This window comes from Lemur catta, chromosome 3 (genome assembly GCF_020740605.2).
Source record: "Lemur catta isolate mLemCat1 chromosome 3, mLemCat1.pri, whole genome shotgun sequence".
NCBI classification, from domain to species: Eukaryota; Metazoa; Chordata; class Mammalia; order Primates; family Lemuridae; genus Lemur; species Lemur catta.
The window spans coordinates 23,809,471-23,831,861 of NC_059130.1; the positions used below are offsets into that span (position 1 = coordinate 23,809,471).

The 22,391-nt window shown below is 37.8% G+C and overlaps 2 protein-coding genes across 5 annotated transcripts in view; one reads left to right on the plus strand and one right to left on the minus strand.

Annotated features, from left to right (window-relative positions):
- Window positions 1-10,712, plus strand: part of LOC123633869 (Golgi pH regulator) — a 44,841-nt gene extending 34,129 nt beyond the window's left edge. Inside the window, exons 10-14 of one of the 2 annotated variants that reach the window (XM_045544854.1) lie at window positions 462-554; window positions 6,272-6,367; window positions 8,292-8,381; window positions 9,392-9,457; window positions 9,592-10,253. In XM_045544854.1, coding sequence (XP_045400810.1) covers window positions 462-554; window positions 6,272-6,367; window positions 8,292-8,381; window positions 9,392-9,457; window positions 9,592-9,798 — 552 coding nt within the window. In that variant the 3' untranslated portion in view covers window positions 9,799-10,253. Of the gene's footprint in view, window positions 1-461; window positions 555-6,271; window positions 6,368-8,291; window positions 8,382-9,391; window positions 9,458-9,591 lie in introns of both variants that reach the window. The other variant, XM_045544855.1, reaches the window with a different exon arrangement.
- Window positions 10,713-10,867: 155 nt separating this feature from the next.
- PDZK1 (PDZ domain containing 1) overlaps window positions 10,868-22,391 on the minus strand; it is a 29,663-nt gene continuing 18,139 nt past the window's right edge. For all 3 annotated transcript variants that reach the window (XM_045544852.1, XM_045544850.1, XM_045544853.1), the window contains exons 5-10: window positions 20,275-20,411; window positions 19,246-19,441; window positions 17,391-17,587; window positions 13,219-13,440; window positions 12,282-12,572; window positions 10,868-11,326 (exon numbers count right to left, since the gene is read on the minus strand). In XM_045544852.1, the coding sequence (XP_045400808.1) occupies window positions 11,276-11,326; window positions 12,282-12,572; window positions 13,219-13,440; window positions 17,391-17,587; window positions 19,246-19,441; window positions 20,275-20,411 (1,094 nt within the window). In that variant the 3' untranslated portion in view covers window positions 10,868-11,275. The remainder of the gene's footprint in view (window positions 11,327-12,281; window positions 12,573-13,218; window positions 13,441-17,390; window positions 17,588-19,245; window positions 19,442-20,274; window positions 20,412-22,391) is intronic.

Consider the following 22,391-nt stretch of genomic DNA (forward strand, 5'->3'; position numbering starts at 1 on the left):
CTTCACAGGGGTAGCCATATAGCATAGAAGTTAACGTAGGCCTTGGAAACAGGAAGACCTGAGCCTACTTCACAGGGGTAATCATGTGGGATAGAGGTTAACATAGGCTTAGGAAACAGACCCAATCCTACTCACCAGCTGTGTGACCTGGGCAAGTTATTTAACCTCTCAACCTCAATTTTCTCATCTGTAAAATTAAGGTAATAGATCATGACTCATAGGAGTTATTATGAAAGTCAAAGTAGATAATGCATGTGAGATGTTTATGGTGGTTTCTGGCTTAAAGTAAGCATTCAGTAAATGTTGGCCACTACTACTACTACTATTATAATAGTTTAATATTATTACCATATGTGGTTTTTTGACTCAGCCTGAATAATAATTCATAGAGGAATACTTGTATTGAATATAAATTTATATTTTTCTGCGATGAACCATGTTTTGTGTTTATCTTCCCCCAGGAGAGAATAGAATACTCCAAAACTTTCAAGGGGAAATATTTTAATTTTCTAGGTTACTTTTTCTCCATTTACTGTGTTTGGAAAATATTCATGGTAAGTATATTATTTTTAACTGTCAGGTACTTTTTAAGTGTTTTTCCTTGGTAATAACAGGGAGATAAGAGTAGATTTGATTGATACATTGAACTAAATTCCAAATTTGATTGAGTCAACAGAGAGTGCGATCTTTCACATCTTTGAGCCTTGTTCTTTTTCCCCTCTCCTTTTTAGATAACCGAGAAAAGGTAGGTTGCATTTTTCTTCTGTCAGAAATCATTAATAAGGCCTTAGTTTATGAAATATATGAATTGAATGTGACAGTTTCTTATTTTATACTCTGCTTTCTATATTACCCTTGGGTACATAACTGTGTGTAACCTCAATTCCTACCTTCAGCTCAGAATGGAAGCTACTTGTCCTTTTTAATAATGTATATACTTAGAAAATTAAGTCCAAAGTAAATTATAGAATGTATTTCCATAGATAAATTCATCTTCTGTGCTTATAGCTCTTATTCTTTTGTGGCTTCCCTTGATATTTTTTTCTTTATTGCACTTTATATGCAATATTTATCTTTATTCTGACTCATCTGTAGGTATTAATAGATTTTGGTGTGATTATAGAAAAGGCTGATTTGACTTTGTGCTTTGATAACTTTCCTACTAGGGCTGTGTTTGCACAAAGGGGAGCTTTGTCAGCTTGTTAGTTAATTTTGACCAATGTAAATGAATGAGGGATTTTGGATTTAATGGACCTAATGTTATAATAAATTGATGTCAGTACCACCCAGGTAACATTTTAAAATCTTGATTTATTCAGTGGGAGAGGATAGATGAAGATACTGCATTCAGTCAGCTAAAAGGTTTTTTCCTGAGATGCAGCTGTTAGGGGAGCATATCATTTTTTAACAAGCGTTATTGGTGTATAACTGACATACAGTAAACTGCACATATTTTAAGTGTACAGTTTGGTAAGTGCTGACATATGTATATACCTGTGTAACAACCGTCACCACAGTCAAGATAGAGAACATATCTATCCATCATCTCCAAAAATTTCCTCCTGCCCCTTTGTAATGCCTCCTCCACAGCCCCAGTCCCCAGGCAGCTACCAATCTGCTTTCAGTCATTGTATATTAGTTTGTATTTTCTAAGAATTTTATGCAAATGGAATCCTGCAGTATGTATCCTTTTTCTATCTGGCTTATTTTACTCAGGATGGTTATTTTGTTTTGACTGTGTTATTGTGTGTATCAGTAGTTTATTCCTTTTTATTGCTGAGTAGTAGCCATTGTTTGGGTATACCACAATTTGTTGAAATACTACATTCACCTGCTGATAGATACTAGGTTGTTTCCAGTTTGGAGTATTACAAATAAAGCTGCAGTGAACATTTGTGTACAAGTCTATGTATGGACATATGCTCTCTTTTCTCTTGGATAAGTACTCAAGAGTGGAATGTCTGGATCATATGGCAGGTGTATGTTTAACTTTTAAGAAACAGCCGAACTCTTTTCTAAAGAGATCAGTACCATTTACGTTCCCACTTGCAATGTAAGAGTTTCAGTTGTTCCATGTCCTCACCAACACTCCATATGGTCAGTCTTAACTCATTTCAGACATTCTAACAGATATGAGGTGGTATTTAATTGTGGTTTTAATTTATATTTCCCTAATGTCTAATGATGTTGAGCGTCTTTTCATGTGTTTATTTGCAATCAATATATCCTTTCTGGTGAAGTATCTACTCACATCTTTTGCCAATTTTTTTTTTTTTTTTTTTTTTTTCTTGAGACAGAGTCTTGCTCTATTGCCCGGGCTAGAGTGTCATGGTATCAGCCTAGCTCACAGCAACCTCAGACTCCTAGGCTCAAGCAATCCTTCTGCCTCAGCCTCTCAAGTAGCTGGGACCACAGACATGCACCACCATGCCTGGCTAATTTTTTCTATATATATTTTTCGTTGTCGGGCTAATTTCTTTCTATTCTTTTTAGTAGAAATGGGTTCTTACTCTTGTTCAGACTGGTCTCGAACTCCTAACCTTAAGCAATCCTCCCGTCTCAGCCTCCCAGAATGCTAGGATTACAGGCGTGAGCCACCATACCCGCCCCAATTTTTTAATTAGATTGTTCCTTTCCCCTTCTTTCCTTCTTTCTTCTTCTCTTCTTTTCTCCTCCCCCTTCTCTTCCTCCAGTCTTACTGCACTGATCAAAACCTTCTATACAAAGTTGAATAGAAATGGTAAGAGTAGTCATTCCTAACCTTAGTCCCGATCTTAGGGAGAAACCATCTAGTTTTTCACCATTAAGTATGATGTTATTAGCTCCTGTATTTTCCTAGATGCCATTTATCAGGTTGAGAAAGTTCCATTCTAATCATAGTTTGTTGAGTATTGTTAATCATGAGAAGATATTGGGTTTTGTCAGATGCTTTTCCTGCATCTATTGAGATGATCATGTGATTTTTCTTTTTTAGTCTGCTTTATAGTGGATTATATTCATTAATTTTTTAAATATTAAACCAACTTTGTATTCTTCCTAGAATGAACCTTACTTAGTTATGATGAATTATCCTTTTTATATTTGTTGGATTCAATATGCTAACATTTTGTTAAGAATTTTTCTATCTATATTTATGAGGATATCAGATTGTGGTTTTCTGGAGTTTTCTTTGCAGGAAGATTTTTTTTTTAACTACAAATTCAGTTTCTTTAAAGATATAGTGTTTATTCCAGTTATCTAGTCCTTCTTGAGTGAACTCTTGCAGTTTGGGTCTCTCAAGGAACTTACCCATTTTTATTGAAGTTGTCAAATTTATTGGCATAAAATTACTTATAATATTTCCTTATCCTTTTAATATCTATAGAAGTGGTAGAAAAGTCACCTCTCATTCCTTTTTTCATATAACAGCCTTATTGGGATGTGATTCACATACAATTTAGTGTACAATTCAACGGTTTAGTGTATTCACAGAGTTGTGCAACTATCACCACAATCAAATTTTGAACATTTTTATCAAGCCAAAAAGAAATCCCATACTCATTAGTAGTCACTCCCCATTACCCTCCAGTTCTCACTCCGCAGCCCCTGGCAACCACTAATCTACTTTCTATCTCTATAGATTTCCCTGTTCTGGACATTTCATGTAAATGGAATCATATAATTTATATTCTTTTGTGATTGGCGTTTTTGATTTAGCATAATGTTTTTAAGGTTCATCTGTTATAATATTTATCAATACTTCATTACTTTTTATGGCTGAATAATATTCCATTTTATGGATATGTCACTTTTTTTTATCTATTCTTTAGTTGATGGACATTTGGGTTGTTTCCACTTTTTGGCCATTATTAATACTGTTGTGAACATTCATGTATAAGTTTTTATGTGCACATGTATTTTCATTTCTCTTACATACCTAGGGGTAGAATTGTGTTATATGCTAACTATATGTTTATCCTTTTGAAGAACTGCCAGACTGTTTTCTAAAATGGCAGCACCAGTTTACATTTCTGCCAGCAGTTTATGAGAGTTCCAATTTCTTCACATCCTCAGCCACACTTGTTATTATCTGTCTTTTTGATTGTAGCCATCCCTGAAGGTGTGAAGTGGTATCTCTCTCATTCTTGATATTGGTAACTTGTGTCTTCCCTCTTTTTATCTTATCAGTCTAGTAGAGGTTTATTGATTTTATTGAACTTTTCAAAAAGCAGCTTTTGGGTTAATTTTCTCTCTTATTTTTCTGCTTTCTATTTCATTTGTGTCTGCTCTGATCTTTATTATTTCCTTTCTTCTGCTTATTTGGGTCTTTTTCTAATTTCTTAATGTGGAAGTTAAGATCATTGATTGGAGACCCTCTTTTCTCATATAGGTTCTTAGTGCTATAAATTTCTTGCTATGTACTGTTTTAACTTCATCTCACAAATTTTGATGAATTATATTTTTCATTTAGTTTAAAATACTTTCTAATTTTCCTTTTGATTTCTTCCTTGACTCATAGGTTATTTAGAAGTGTGTTATAAAATATTTGGGGATCTTCCAAATATCATTCTCTAATTATTTTCTAATTTAATTTCATGTGGTTTAAGAACACATTGTATATGATATGAATCTTTTAAAATTTATCAGGACTTGTTTTGTCTCCTAGAATATGGTCAATTGAGCTCAGCATAGTAAACATTCTATGTGTACTTGAGTAGAATGTGTATTCTGCTCTTACTGGCAGGAATGTTTTATAAATGTCAATTAGGTCCAGTTGACTGATAGTATTATTAAAATTTTCTCTATCCTTACTGATTTTCTGGCTACTTGTTTTATCAATTATTGAGAGAGGGGATCTAACTATTGTGGATTTGTCTATTTCTTTTTTTATTTCTATCAGTTTTTGCTTCATGTATTTTGAAGTTCTGTTATTAGGTACATATATGTTTAGAATCATTCTAAATATTTATTCAAAAATGTCCCTTGTTGAAATGATATTTTTAATACTTGGCAGTATTTTTTACTATGAAATCTACTTTGAGTGATATTAATGTAGACATTCTAGCTTTCTTTTGATTAGGTTAGCATAATATCTTTTTCTGTCATTTTACTTTTAACCTATTTATGTCTTTACATTTAAAGTGGGTTTCTTGTAAGCAATATATAGTTGGATCTTGCTTTTTTATTCAATCTGACAGTCTCTGCCATTTCATTGACATGTTTAGACCAGGGATCAGTGATCTATAGCCCACAGTCCAAACCCAACCACTGCCTGCTTTTGTAAATAAAGTTTTACTGGAACATAGCCATTTATGTATTGTCTGTAGCTGCTGTCACACTAGAGTGGCAGAGTTTGCTGACCCATGATTTCAACCATTTATATTTAATATGATTATTGATATGAGTGGGTTTTAAGCTACCATGTTGCTATTTTTTTCATTTGTCCCATCTGGTTTTTTTTCCCCTTTTTGCTTTTTATAAACTGCCACCTTTGGGATTAATTGGGTATTTTTCATGATTTCATTTGATCTCCTTTGTTGACTTATTAGCTATAACTTCTTTTTTGTTGTTTTGGTCTTTGCTCTTTTTTTTTTTTTTTTGAGACAGAGTCTCACTCTGTTGCCCAGGCTAGAGTGCCGTGGCATCAGCCCAGCTCACAGCAACCTCAAACTCCTGGGCTCAAGCAATCCTTCTGCCTCAGCCTCCTGAGTAGCTGGGACTACAGGCATGCGCCACCATGCCCAGCTAATTTTTTCTATATATATTTTTAGCTGTCCAAATCATTTCTTTCTACTTTTTAGTAGAGACGGGGTCTCACTCTTGCTCAGGCTGGTCTCGAACTCCTGACCTCGAGCGATCCTCCCGCCTCGGCCTCCCAGAGTGCTAGGATTATAGGCGTGAGCCACCACACCCGGCCCTAGTCTTTGCTCTTAGAGCATTCAGAAAATAACCACAAAGAATAACCCTGCAATTCCTTGATTCTCTTACTCTGACTTCATCTACCAGACTGTTACCCTTCTGGCTTCTGATAAACTAAGGCATATATGCCATAGCTTCATTCCCTTTGACTCTACAGAAAAGAAAAATGGGGTAGATAGGGACTTTTGTTTAGCTGTATGTGAGTAGCCAAAATAGATTTCCTATATGTGATTTGGATTGACAGTAGAATTGCATTTTTAAGAACATCAACCTGTCAGATATATTGTAGTGCCTTGTTCATTATTCAGAATCACTCTCTGAAAGAGTAAGTGATTGTTAAGATGCTTTAACGTAAAAGTCTGTGTCTCTGCAGGCAACCATCAATATTGTTTTTGATCGAGTTGGGAAAACTGATCCTGTCACAAGAGGCATTGAGATCACTGTGAATTATCTGGGAATCCAATTTGATGTAAGTTATATTAAGATCCTGGTTTATTATGTTTCTTTCTGGTTTATCTGCTATAAGTTACAATTAAGATTCTAATTAGGTACTTCTTCTATTGTTCTTCCCATTCCCCTCTGTGTATTTTGACATAGTCACATGGCAAATTTATAAAAGGCCAGGATTCTCTCTCTTATCTTGAAGCCATAAGTAACAACTGGTGCTCATTATTGTCATAGTTGCTGGTTATTTCTACAGTTCCTCCTCTGCTTTTCTGTAGCCAGCTACCACTTTACCAATTTCTCCCCCCCAAAGTATTCAGGTACTTCTGTCAGTGGTATATGATGAGCTGTTTAAACATACAACTCACCTTTGGTTCCCCTAATAGAAAATTAACTACTAATTAGTGTTCTGTGTTAGAGCTGAAATGACTTCTGCTGTAAGAAATGATCTTTATCAATTAATTAATGTAGACCTTAGGCTAAAGATGGTAACTGTCACCTGAATACAAAGTTGTTTTTTAACACATTGACTGCCACATTAAAAAAAAAATTTTTCCCCTGGGGCCATGGTGTTTTATTAAAACAAAACGATCCTTTCTAATTTGTTATTTTTTATTGTTTTCTCTGTGTGTGTTACATATAACCCAACCCATGTTTTTAGAATTAAATTGTCAATATTAATTGCAACAATAAGAACATCAAGAAGTACGATTTTCATAAACCAGCTGCAGGGTTTTGCTTCACAAGGCCCCAGGTTGAAAACTAGAGTGAATTAAATATAACTCACATGGCAGTTAATGTGTTAATTATCTGTCTACCTGTTTCATAATACTACTGTCAATCACACCCTTGTCCCAATTTAAGTTTAATGTCTATATTCATAAACTAGTATATTTTCCAGATATATTATGATCAGTGATTCTGGCTGAATAGCACTTTAGTAGTAAGACCAATGTCACATTCTTAGTCCCAGCATAGACTATTTCACTATGCCGTCAACCTAGACACTGACTGCATGCTTCCCCCCACCATCTGTCTCAGCCAGGCGTGCCTCCAAGCTCAAGGGGAGCTGGGTAAAATGAAAATGAACCATAGCAAATTGAGCTCCAGTCCTTGAGAAAAAGCTCAAAGTACATGTTCCTTGATGCTTTGTCAATAGCGAATCCTCTCTGCATGTGCAAGAGCATGTATCTTCAAGTATTGCATAAGTGTGCTTTGTTATTGCTGCACGTGGGTTTTCCTCACTAAAATTTTTTACTGGGCTGAATTTTTAGAAATGCTCTTTTCTGTGCTTTCTGAGGCTCCTTAATCGCTGTGTATATATTCCATCTATAATTCACCCATATACTCCATATTTTGTAATTCTAAATAACAAATTTTAGATGTTAGTAATAGCAGCTCCCCCTCAGACACTTTTCAGAACTGAATCGAGCATGAGGTCCCAAAACTGCTTCTCACTATGAAACAATGCAGGAGGAGAAAAAGATATCTTATGAGTTAAATGAAGTTCAGCTATTTCCTAGAACTTAGCTGAGAATGTCTATATATTTTATTATAAAAAGAGTCCTTGAAATTTTGGATGATCAGAAGAGAACTATAATGCATCAATATTAAAAATAATCAAACTGAGTTTTAATTCCTACTTTTCACTTGTAACAGTAAAAGCTATTCAATAGCTGTTTTTTCTGATTTATTAGTGTTATTTTTATCACTTCTCTGTACTTGCTTCCTTGTGTTAAGATTTAAAAGTCTGCTAATTAAGATACACACTGTAGTCTTCCTATAGGTGTTTTATTTGCCACTTACTTGCTTTCCTTCCTTTAAAAAAAAAAATCAGGGACTAATGAAGTTCCCTCGCACAATCACGTAAGTGATCAGAATATATCTTCGCCTTCACATCTCTGAACAGAGACTTAACAGCTATTTTTTTCTTCCTGTTATGGTGGCAGGTGAAGTTTTGGTCCCAACACATTTCCTTCATTCTTGTTGGAATAATCATCGTCACATCCATCAGAGGATTGCTAATCACTCTTACCAAGGTACAGTGTATCACAGTGTCAAAAAGTCCTGTTTATCATTTGTTTAATTACAGTGTGGTACCATGAGATAACTTTACTTAAGATCTCAGGAAGCAGAAATCTTAACAGTCTCAAGTATTTAAAAGACATACAACAGAACTTTTAAAAGTTAAACTACTACATAAATTGATGATGTATTTACTTTATAGATGAATACATTCACGAAAGGTAATAGAATGAGATAAGGGTCTGTTCACTGATATGTCACCAAACTGGCACATAGTAGGTATTCAGCAGATATTTGGAATAAATAAATGAGATATTTGAGATTAGAAGAAGAATTGCGAGTCATTTGTAAAGAAAATATAGAAGTAGAAGAACAGAACATAGCAAGTCCTCACTTAATGTCATCAGTAGGTTCTTGTAAAACTGCTACTTTAAGCCATTATAACACTGATGAGAAAAAAATTGGTTTTGTTATACATTATTTCACTTACAGTGTTGGTTTTCAAGAACCTATCAACATTAAGGGAGAACCTACTATATTTACCTGTTTTCTGATCAACATAGAAAGACTTCATGGAGGTGGAAAGTGAGTCCTCTCTCTAGAAGAGATAGGGATTTCAAAATCCAAGAGCTATTTGAAGAAAGAAGAGAAGAGGTTGGGACAAGAAGGGATCAATTGTCAAGGGACAGTTTTGGAAAGAGCTCAGGAGCCTAGTAACAATTACAAATGCTTAGAATGGCCTGAAGTAGTCTGATTTAGTGTTTTATAATGATAATAAGTCAAATACATCAGTTTCTGAAGTTTGATAGAATAGGAATCCCTTTATGTTATAATGTAACACCAACTACCTGAGGCAAAACTTTTTCAGTAGTCTATTTGAAGTCTCCTCTTCATAGCCTTAATCATATGAATGGTTCTACAGAGGATTATGGCATGGAGGAGACTTAATTGTTAACTATGTTATTGTTCATGACACAGGAATCTCGCAGTACTACATAAATTCATCTCTCTTCTTTCTTGCCAGTTCTTTTATGCCATCTCCAGCAGTAAGTCTTCCAATGTCATTGTCCTGCTATTAGCACAGATAATGGTAAGTTTAATGAACTAGTTTTATGTTTACAGCTGGAAAATACCAGAAATGTTTTATACTTTTAAATATTTTAACAATTTTTTACCTACTGCTCACTACATTCAGAGTAACTTCTGGGTTGATTTGACTTACAGGGCATGTACTTTGTCTCCTCTGTGCTGCTGATCCGAATGAGCATGCCTCTAGAATACCGCACTATAATCACTGAAGTCCTTGGGGAACTGCAGTTCAACTTCTATCACCGTTGGTTTGATGTGATCTTCCTGGTCAGTGCTCTCTCCAGCATACTTTTCCTCTATTTGGCTCACAAACAGGCACCAGAGAAGCATATGGCGCCTTGAATTCATGCCTATTATATGGACTGTTAGAGTCCAGTGGTGGCAGAATTTGGATATAAGAGTGGGGGGGAAGGAGGGGACCAAGGCCTAATATTTTTGAAACAAGATGCTGTGGTAGCATATTTTACCCTCCAGCATACTCTTTCCTCCTCAGATGATACTGTGATCATGAGGAGCATCAGCTAGTACACTGAAAGGGAGAAGTAACCCAAGGCAGTACTCAGCAGAAAACATCCTGTGTGGATCTGAGGCTGGTGTAGCTCATGGAGAGGGAAGGGGAAAAAACAGCTAAGAAACTAGGGGGAAAAATACACTGGAACTCTGGGCAAGAGATGTCTGTGGTAGCTGGGCCAAACACATAGGATTTCTATTTTAAGTTAAGGTTCACATGGAGAGGGTCATGGCTTTCCCTTGAGATTGTCATTTAAAAAAAAAAAAAAAAATCAAAAAGATTGTAACACTTTGGTCTTGGGTTCATTTTATCAGGCATAGCTTGGTATTATGCTTACATGATCTAACATGAGTTAGCATCCCTTCCCCCAACTCCTGCCCCATTAAAATAACCAAGAGCTTATCTGCCCCATTAAAATAACCAAGAGCTTATCTGTTTTCTGGGAAAGGGATGGTATGCACCTGAAATAGAGTCTACCAAAGGAAACTTGAGGTATGTCATTTTTTAAAAAAATTTCCTTTTAACTTGAGTGAATACCCTATATTCAATTCAGTAGTGATGCCTCCATTTTTTTTTTCTTTCCATCTGCCCCTCATGCTGTGGGGTAAAACAATGAATAACTGTTAAGTGGAATATGTCACTTTCTTATCCTGGGACTCAATTTCTTCGTCTGTAGAAGGAAGATATTGGAAAATTTGTAGAATACTCAGAAATACAATTTAAGAAAATCCTGAACTTTATTACATGGAAGTCTCCTTTTATTACTAAGGTCTTACTCTGTATTTTATTGGGTTTTGGGTTTCTAGAGGCAAATGAAGGTTAAAGTATAAAATGTTAATCCAAAACAAAAGCACTATTAAGGTCATACCAGCCAAGAGAAGTCTCAAGCATACTCAAAAGGCATTTTTAATGGTATTTATTCTAGCAACCACAACATTGTTACAAAAGCATAATTGTAATAGTCTCATCTGCTCAGGTACTTTAATTAGCAGCTCTCACATATACAGATGTACAGATCATCGTTGGTCTCAAGGAGCCTCTTCATACAGAGAAATGTAGTTAAGTTGAACCTTGGAAGAGATCACAAGAAAAGAATCTGGCTCCTGCCTTAGCTCTTCCTAAATTGACCGTAAGTAAGCCATCTGCAATAACCACCCACCCCTAAGAAATGACATCAGAAGACAATCACACATGTTAAATGGTTTCCAGAGGAGTTATTCCTCTAACAGAGACAGTAAACAGGTGGCAGCCCCTTCCTTGTTTAAATACCCAGAAACAGCTATCAGCCAAAGCCATTATTTGTTCTCATCACATCTCTGTATCTTCAGAATTGGAAGAATGTGAAGCTGTACTGTGGGCCTGTGCAAAAGAAAACAAGGGATGATCTATTCTAGAGTTGCATGACTTAAGTCAGAGTAAATTCACTCACTAGAAGTCAGGTGACCTGAATTCTATACCTGGCTTTGTTTCCAACTTGCTGGTTGACACATTAACTTCTTAATGTCAGTATGTATTTTTTTATAAGACTAACATAGTATTAGTTGACTTCCTATAGAGAAATTATATATCACCAATCACAATTAAATTAATGGAAAGAATATTGAATTAAACTTTAGGAGCCCTGGCTTTGCCATAAATTTCCTGTATTAACTTGAATTTGAGGTCTACAAGTAAACTGACTTATTCATCTATATAAAGCAGTTAGACAAATATAAAACAGACTCACCAAGGAACTTATCTAAGTATTTATAGAATACTTAATCTTTCCTAGTAATAAAGCTGGAATACCTGAGAATTTTAAAACAGTACTGCCCCTAACCGTGACCATTCACTTACATGCTCACTGTGAAGCAGGCACTGTTCAAAGCACTTTAACAGTCTTAGTTATTATCATCCTGCTAACAATCCTACAAGTTATCCCCATTTGATAGGTGAGGAAACTGAGGAACAGAGCAAATACATCCATTTGCCCAAGGCTAATAAATGACAGAACCAGGATTTATACCTAGATAGTCTTCAGGTTCTTCTGGTGGTTCCCATGATAATTTTGTTAAACTTCTTACTTGTACTTCTTGATTTATCTACTCTAGACAATTGTTGTCAACTGCATGCTTGAAAGTAACAAATCTGTTGTCCTTATATTACTGCTTCCTGTCCTCTACAGTAACTTGATTTGTTAGTTATCCTTGTACGTCATTATCTGGTTTTTTTTTAATAGAAAATCTATAGTAAACATGGACATAAAGTATACTTGTTAGGGACTATACCATACTCTGGTGGATTAGGTCACTAAAAGAAATGTATCACCACTCACTCGATCTTTTGCCATGTGCGAGTCATCCTCTGACTCCGCCAGTGTTTCTTCTTTGGAATCTGGGGGGGCATCCAGTGGATCAGCCATGGAGGAAACAATAGGGATTTTCTTAGCTTGGAAATAATCATAGGCCTTCTTTCCACAGACTAGAAGTGTGACATTCTTCCCACTGCTCTGGATTCTGTCCACCACCGCCTCATAGGGTTCATCCAGCACATTCACCCCATTCACTTCGATGATGATATCCTCGTCCTCCAGCTCAGCCAAGTCAGCAGGGCCGCCCTTCTGTACCTGTGAACGGAGGTTCTGAGTTAATTCCAAATGCAGATAAGGGCATGTTAGACTAGCTTTCCTTCAGTGTATACATGAAGAGTTTGAGAATTCTTAGCTATGTTATTATTTCTCCTTGAGGTACAAAGTTGAGAAAAGTACTCTATTTTTCCACTTATGAAAGCTACAACTTCCATACTCAAAGGAGTAGCATTAAAAGTAGTGGTCGAATATTATGTTGTGTGTCTTCTGGGCTGACGGCATTAGTTTTCACAGGTCACCCTTCACTCCCAACTTGAGAGCTACACTGATACTCTTCTCACTGTCAGTCCCTACAGGGTAGGGGCATTATGCCCAATGCACAGAAGTAAATGTGTGTCACTCCCAGTCAAGGTTGATAGTGACTATCAACTAGAGTCACATCAATCACTGATTTGAAAGTGTCTAGAGAGACAATTAGGTGGAACAGATGTTTGGGAAGCAAAAGATGTTAAGTTTATGATGTACTAGTGGCTAACAAAGGGTATGCAACTATGACAGCATTTATGTGAACCCAAGTGAGACCCTCAATGTAACCTTTTTAACTAAGTCATCAATGGGTGGGAGCAGCTGAGACTATCCTAATTGTGGCTGTGTTCATTGGGCTTCTGGAACCTAATTACCATACCTCTTTGATGAACGGGCCTGGCAGACCCTGAATGGCATTTAAGTGAAAGCCATAGCCATTTTCACCTTTAGCCAGCCTGCAGAGTTTAGGCTTATGATCTACTTCTTCTGTAGTTTCTGGACTTGAGACCTCCAGAGAAGCAGGACTAGGAGCTGGATCCTCCTTGACAGAGCCATTAGGCAGTTCTTGACTTTGATAGTAGAGAAATGGAGAAAAACGAGCCTTTTGAAAATATAGGAAAAAACATTTGACTTAATTTTAAGTATGAGTAGTTGCACTTAATAAAGTGTGCTGGTTTAATTTGTAAGATCTCATACATGTTCTACTCTTCTTCCAGATACATCTATTGTAAGCTGTAAAATTTCCCTACTACCCCAAACCAGGAAAGGTATAAAAGATTGAGCTTAGTTATGGAGCAATATGTATAAACATCACATAAAAGCATAAAACCACTATAGAACACTGTACAAGGATCCAGAAAGATGTCCAGCAGAATTGCTAGTTTCTTCTGACTCCAGAATAGTGAACAAATCTCTAAATAATCCATTCATAATCCCCCTGTTGGAAAATAACACATCTGAGTGTCTCATGTAAAGTAGGTTCTTCTGGCCTTTCCCCTTCAGGAAGATGGACTTCAAAGCTCTTTAAACACATTAGAAAAAGGAAAACACAAGACATTTGTGATGGTTAATTTTAGGTGTCAACTTGACTGGATTAAGGAAAACCTAAAAGCCTGGTAAAGCATTATTTTTGGGTGTTTCTGTGAGGGTGTTTCCAGAGGAGAACAGCATGTAAGTCTGAGCAGACTAAGTGGGGAAGATCTATCCTCAATGTGGGCACAAGCACCATCCAATCAGCTGGGGATCTGGAGAGAACAAAAACAGAAAATACAAGTATCTATCTGCCGGAGCTAAGATACACTCTTCCGGTCCTTGGACATCAGAACCCTAGGCCCCCCGGCCTTCGGACTAGGACTTACACCAGGCCTTACAAAGGCCTTCTAGGTTCTCAGGCCTTTGGCCTCAGACTGTGGGTTACACCATCAGCTTCCCTGGTTGTGAGGCTTTCAGACTTGGACTGAGCCACCCTGGAGATACCCCAGGGTCTCCAGCTCACATACAGCCTGGCGTAGAACTTTTCAGCCTCCATACTTATGTGAGCCACCTCTCCTAATCTCTCCTATTCGTACATAGCGTATTGGTTCTATCTCTGGAGAACCCTAATACAACACTATTTTTATCACTATCTGAAGACTCAACTATAGGAGACCAACATATACACATAGTAATTGAGGGGAGGGTACCAGCTATCATATGGTCACATTGTAACAAATGTTAATTCCAACCCTTTGCTGCTTGCCATCTTTAAATACTTCCGATTCCCACTGCTCCACTTGGCCAGGCTTTATTTACTTCTTTATATATTTTTTCTTTTAAAGAAATAAATACTCAGAGACCATCCATGTGAAGAAAGTAATGATTCAGAAGAGGCATAGAACAGGAAACATGATTGATTTTTTTTTTTTTCCAATGGAAAAAATAGCTTAGCTGGCTGTGGATTTTAGTTGAGCAGGTTAGAAGGGTAGATTTGGGTATGGTTTGATCCTGGATCAGCAGTTAAATTGCTGCTCACGAGTATCCAAAACATTTGTTTAGGCAGTAAATAAGAAATAAGCAATTGAAAGTGAGCACAGGGTGTGCTCCGCTTCAAGTCACACTGCTCAGCAACCTGGCTAAAATTAGATTTGGGGCCCTTGGTTATCATCTGTCTTACTAACCACAAGACCACATCGCCTTCCTTTCTAAATGAAAAATAGCACCAGCACAGAACCTCCTAGTTACTCAGTTCAACTAACTTCAGACCTTTCAGTGACATACTTGTAAATGTTCCACATTAGAGTCTCAATCTTCAAAATGTGGAAAATCAAAGTGATTCATTACATGTAAAAATGCATCTGATAGTGCAACTTGAACAAGCAAATCAACTGTATCTGACAGTAGCAGCTCATTATGAGGCAAAGTACAGTAACATCAAACTCTTAAATATTTGAACAAAAAATAAAATCTCATTGAATGTCTAATGTGCCAGAAACTATTATAGGTATTTGTTTTATTTGCTGATATACCCCAAAGACTCACCCTCCACCCCCAGCCTAACCTGTGGAGCTTACTTTGGGGAGGAGGAAGAAGAAGAATAGGGCAGGCATCTTTTTAGATCAAAGTTCTCTTATGTTAACCGAAACAGAAAAATTAGTTAAATCATTCTATGATCATTCTTCTCATAAGATTAGGAAGTCATCGGAAAGAACTACATCAGAATCCCCTTTGTAACAGCTGTAGCAGTGGCCTCTGATATCTGCTTGACTTCTGCTTACCAACTGGGAAATAACTCATCCCATGTCTGCCAGTTTCAGTTGTTCCTAAGACAAAGCTGGCTCCTGTAGCTCCTCTATTTGGTCCAGCTGTGCCCCACAGAACACAAAACTAAGTGTACTCCTTCTTACATGTGATGGCCTTTCAAATTCTCAAAGATGCTCTTTTCTCCAAAGCCTACACTTATTCAAGCTAAATACTCACATGGTAGCTTCCAAAACCTCCTCCCTGGTTACCTTTCTTGTCACTGGCTCTCTTAGAAGTGAGGTTCTCAGAACCAGACACAATATTGATTCCACAAACGTAACATTTATTATGTATGAGGTATCATTCTGCACACTCTAAATATTCTCATTTAACACTCCTAGCCACACTTCATAGTAGCTACCCCCTTCATACAACTAAGGAAACTGAGGCACAGGATAACTTTCCCAAGGTTACATTACTAGGGATTCCAAGTATGGTCTGATCCAGTCAGTAAGATGATTGTCTCCTGAAGCCAAGTGTCAATTAATGTAAATTTAAATTGCCTTTTTGGGTGGGGGCAGCTACTTGGAGTATCACCAAGTTTCTGGTCTTTCTCTACATAGTCATCAAATCAGGTCTCACCATTTGGTATTCATACAACTTACTTGTTAGTATAGTACTTGGAATTTACTTCTGTCTAAACTTAACCTTGTTTTTATTCTTCTTTCTAGCCTAACTAGATATTTTGAATATTAATTACACCCTCCAACAAATTACCCACCATCACTTTAAGTCTTCTGAAAGTATTTTAAAGATGTTTTCCACATCTCCATCCACATTTACTAAACTAGGATAGGAACAAGTAGCCTGCCATTAGAGACTTCTGTTCAGGTTGACTTTGTTCTAATATCAAGTATTTTCTAGGTTTGATTGTTCAACTAGCCAAAAAACACATTTTTCTATGTAGTTCATTGTTTAATCTTATCTACAAGATTATCTTGAAATATCTAATCAAAATGTGCTGAGAAGGAATATGGTATAATGAATTGAGTCCAAGAACTTGGGTTCAAATACTGGCTTCAGTCTTTTCTAAGCTGGGTAACTTTAGCAAATCACTTCCTCTCTCTAAGCTTCAGTTTCCTAATCTATAAAAAGGGACTAATATTACCACCCATAATATTCTTCCCTCTGTAGCATTTATTTTGACATATTATCATATGTCACAGAACAAGAACCATCTATCACGTTCATATTTATGACCAACACCTAGCAAGGCCGATGGTACTTAGAAGGCCCCCAGATATGTGTTAAACTACACTGAACCTCAGTTCTTAGGTTAAAATAGGTGCAGTAGTAGGTGTTATGATTAGGAGTTGTTAAGAGGAAGTAAGGTTAGTTTGATTCAACTTGATCTTAAGTGAGTCTGTTTCTACTTCCTTCATTTGGTAAGGACTTTACAAGCAGTTTAATAATCCTTTCTGGGCTTTTACATGAGATTGATGGAACTTACTGATCTACAGTTTAAAATCCAATTGTTCCCTTATTTGTGGGGAGCAATTTTATTTCCAGGCTCCTATTCTCCATAGATTTTCTCATATTGCCAAGAGTAATTCTGCAGTTATATTTGCAAATTCTTTCCAAAGAATTAAGTCCAAAGACTTAAAAGTCATTTACTTGACATTCTTTTATCACTACCAACTTGAGCTTCATTTCAGCCTTACTGATGATCATTATGCTCCTTCCAGAACACAATAGTAACTCAGCCCAAAATTTGAGGACATGAATGAATGGACCCATCCTTAATGCATGAATACGTGGCCTTGTGTTACTCACCAGTTTATATATGTTGTCCGTGTCTTTGTCCACTACCAGCAGTGAAGTCTGATCTCCACCCTTTTTAATCAGTTCCACAACACTGTCATGATCCAGAGTTTCCACAGACTCGCCGTTGACAGCAACTACCAGGTCATTGTTCTTCAAGCCAGCCCGCTCTGCTGGACTTCCAGGATCTATGTCCTTGATAATTTGACCTACCCTCCCCAAGCCCCAAAAATAAAATTATCAGAAAGGCCCCTAAACAAATAAACTGGGGTTTCTGCTGGAGTTCCAGGCCCTGATGAAATAGACATAAAAGACGCGCTGAGTACAACCACTGTCCCTACCACCAGCAGCCCAGGAAGCTTATAAAGCACCCAATCGGGGCTAATTTCCTGCTCAGATCTCATTCCAGGAACTAACCCAGCCAGTGACAATGAAAGGGCCTTAAAGAATCATGTTACTAAAAGCAACATTCAATATTGACAAAATAGCACGCTAAAAGCATTAAGGGTCAGCAAGTTCTCAGGAAGTCAGTGAGCATACCTGTATCCATACATCTTACATAGAAGCCAAGCCATAAGAAAGGGGGAAGGGAAGAATAAAAACAAAACCAAAGACCAGCCTGAGCAAGAGTGAGACCCCATCTCTACTAAAAATAGAAAGAAATTATCTGGCCAACTAAAAATATACATAGAAAAAATTAGCCTGGCATGGTGGCGCATGCCTGTAGTCCCAGCTACTTGAGAGGCTGAGGCAGTAGGATCGCTTAAGCCCAGGAGTTTGAGGTTGCTGTGAGCTAGGCTGACGCCACGGCACTCACTCCAACCCGGGCAACAGAGCGAGACTCTGTCTCAAAAAAAAAAAAAAAAAAACCAAAAACTTTGTACCTTAGGAAACCCATGCTGGCATTTTAGTAGCCTTTGGGTGTACTCAGTTGTGAATACATTTGTATGTACACACTTCAAGGATGTGCCTTTAGCCACCTTCCTTCTGACTTCTACTATCTTTACCTGATACCTCCAGACCCTTCATATCTTTTTTTGTCCCTCACACTAGTTCAACAAGCTCCAGTTTCACTTTTCCAGCTAACTGCTAAGTATCTGCAACAAGATCTCAGATCCCTCAAATTTAATGTATTCAAACCAAAAATCAACTCTGCCCATTCTCCATCCCAAAGGCCTGTTAGTATTCCCACAGTCACCAACAACTCAGCTGATTCTTCCCCAGCTTCCACTCCCTGTATCTAGTCAACTGCTAAATCCTTTAATGCTACCTTAGTATTAATAATCCACACATCCCTCTTTCTCTAATCCCATTTCTACCCTGAATGCGGTATTAGTTCCTGCCTGGAATTCTACCTAAACTACTACAGCACCTAACCAACTGCTATCCCTTCTCCAATCCTTCCCCCTCATCCCCCTGCCTTCAGACCCATCTTGGTGGACATGTCAGACCAAGTCACTCCCCGGGGCAACAGAATGAGTGTGGGCTTTGGAACCAAACAGCCCTGAGTTGGACCCAGCTGCAGCACAAGTATTTGACTTTATATAATTACTGCATCTTCAAGCCCTCAACTTCACCAATTCTTCTTACAGAATTGTTATAAGTAATTGAGATGTATAAAGTCCCTAAGATATTTTAGAGCTTAATTTTTCTTTTCCCTCACATTGTTCAGAAAACTCTTAACTCCTCATTGACTAATGAGCCAAATCTAAACTCTTCAACCTAACATTGAAGTTCCTTCATCATCTTTCTCCAACCTACCTTTCTAACTTGGATTCTTACACTGTACATCAGATGGAACTCAAGTCAGTGGAGTGAAGAATGGGTTGGTTACACTGCCAAGTTTTCCACTCTTCTAGTGCCTTACCTTTCAATTCTGGGCCTGCCTTCAGATAGAAACCATAGCCGTCACTTCCCTTCTTCATCTCCACAACTCGGGGCTGGTGGGGTAACAGTTTCAAATTGGCTGTTTCTCTTTTGAATTGTATCTTCTGCTCTCTATAGTGCTTGTCAGTTTCTTTGTCCACCAGCAGGAACATGACACGGCTTCCTGACTTCTTCACCTGCAACGACACACACAGATGAGGAACGACACTAACCGCCAAGAACAATGCTGGGGAATAGGAAAGTTGCCGTGTAGAGGCACGTGGTCTCTAGATGCAACAGAAAATACATGATGCAAGGCCCAAGTTTAAGCTGTTACACTATTTCCTACCGCCTCACTCGCATTTCTCTATCTTCAATTCCATAGCTGTTTTTCCCTTGTTAAGTGTGCCCTCACCCACATAGATGCCAACTAAACCCAGGTGAGAGCTGGACTTCAGAAAATCCAGAAGTGTAGGTAAAGGCTAGGAGTTTGAAAAAGAAAGTAAAGGTCTACTTTGAAAGCTCATTCTACAAAGAGTAGAGATGGTTGGTCAATTTTCAAGGTTCCATATGCCTTCAAAGGAAAATGTCAGTGTTTTCCATGTGTCATGGAACCATGCTGGGACATAAGGTTTGGGGTAACAGGCCTTCCAATATTCTGCATGTGTAGCTCTATATTTACCACCATATTGGTTATCTTCTACTTCCTATTAAAATGTTTCAGTATCATCAGCTCAACATTGAATTTATCATAAATTCAGAGGGGGCTCCCAACCAGGTACAAACAAGATCCAAAACATAAAGTTAATGGTTCTTTAGGCCCCTTATGAAACTAGCAAAGACCTTATTCCAAAACACTATATTAATGCTGCTTCTGCTGCTAGTGAGTCTGTTCAGGCTTAACACGAAGGGGCAACTCAACTGGAAATTCCTTCTGCCATAAACTCACCGTGGCCCCTACCACTCATCTTCCTGTCACCTGCAGTGACAGTGAAAGACAAGGTAAGAAAGGTTCCCCTTTGGGGCATACCTTCTCAACCACATCCTCATGGCTGGCATCTTCTACGTTCTCTCCATTCACTTCAATCAAGTGATCATCAGGCAGCACCCCAGCTTTCATGGCCACACCTTGAGGTGTGATGTCAGTCAGGTATACCCCCTTTTTACCTGAAAGGCAGTAGGGAATAAACTACATTGCACAAAAAAAAACAGATCTAATGGTAATGGGTTTTCTCACAGTAATGTAAAACAGCTTCCAATTTTAGAGCTAACTCAAATGGCCTTTGGCTTCTGATGTAGAGTCATGGTTACAGCTCCTCACATGAAACTTGACGAAGCCATTACTCGGTGGGTATTTGTTGATTTGAATAGAATTTCTGAGCTCAAGTAAATGCAATGAAGGAATCTCAGGTGGCATTGGCCTCCTGAACCAGAAAGTGCCAACCATGCCCAGGCTGCCTCATTGTGTCATACTCCTTTTCTTTGCATTTGTATTACAGATTAGAAAGCATCTCTCCCACTCCTTCTTTTGTACTATTATCAACCATCATATGCCAATGGAGTTAGTAAGTCTCACTGATACAGGCTTAACAAGGACAGAGGCACAGGAGGGAGGGACAAGTATGCACACATTTAGGTGGCGTAATTTAGGTACTACCTACAGCAATGCTGTCAATCCTTTTGAGATATTAATACAGTGGTTCCCCCGTATCCACTAGGGATACGTTCCAAGACCCCCAGTGGATGCCCAAAACTGCAGACAGTACTGAACCCCATATATACTGTTTTTTCCTATTCATGCCTATGGTAAAGTTTAATTTATAAATAAGGCACAGTAAGAGATTAACAACAAACTGAGCTAATTCTCATAACCTCGGCATACAATATTTTTTCTTCACTTAAGCTGAGAACTTTTCACTTAATGGAAGTACTTTACGGCTTCTCTTCAGCATATCTGAATTGCCAGCATCGCTACTCTTCTGCTTTGGGCCATTTTTATTGATAATTAGTATGTGATATTTTGATCCATGCATACAATGTGTAATGACCAAGTCAGGGTATTTAGGATATCCATCACCTCAGACATTTATCAGTTCTTTGTGTTGGGAACATTTCCAATCTTCTCTAACTATTTTGAAATATATAATATATTAACTATAGTCTACTGTGCTATTGAACATTAGAACTATTCCTTCTACCTGTTTGTACCCATTAACCTACCTGCCTTCATACCCCCAACCCCAACACATACACACACATGCACACACACACCCTTCCTTGCTCTGGTAACTATCAGTCTACTCTCTACCTCCATGGATCAATTTTTAGCTCCCACATATGAGTGAGAACATACAGTATTTGTCTTCCTATGCTGGGCCATTCTTTAGGAAAGTAAGAACTACTCAAACACAATTGCACTGTAACACCGCAACAGTCGATCTGATAATGTAGACGGCTACTAAATGACGACTGGGCAGGTAGCACAGACAGCGAGGAGATGCTAGACAAAGGATGAGTCATGTCCTGGGTAGGGTGGAATGGGACAGCAGATTTCACCACACTACTCAGAACGGCTCACAATTTAAAGCTTATAAGTTGTTTATTTCCAGAATTTTGCACATATTTTCGAACCATGGTTGACTGCAGGTAACTGAAACCAGGGAAAGCAAAACTGAGGATAGGGGGACTGCTGTATGTCCATGTAGGCAAAGCGTGGCTTCATAATGACCATATAAAGTCACCTGTAAGTAACAAACTGCTTCCTTGAACACTCAACATTTCTCCTGTTACTTTGTTATATATTTGTCATGAAGAAAATAATTTCTTCATAAAGCCAACATAAACCATTCACCATGTGCATTACATGAGAGCCAAATGAACAGAATTTGAATTAGGATTTGATTTTTTACCATTTTACCAATAACAGTCCCCTAAGAAATGCCAAGCTTCCTATGACCACACCATTGTGTTTAATAATTGACAGACTGGAGAAATACCTAGTATAGCTTGTTTACATCTCTTGCTACAGGTTAAATAAGCCTCGGGAATAATTTTAGATTCACCATTGGCCTGCTGCTTTATCAGTTACCAAGTCATGACCTGGTACTTCTCCAGTACCAGAAAGAACGTGGGCAGGGGCAGCATTAG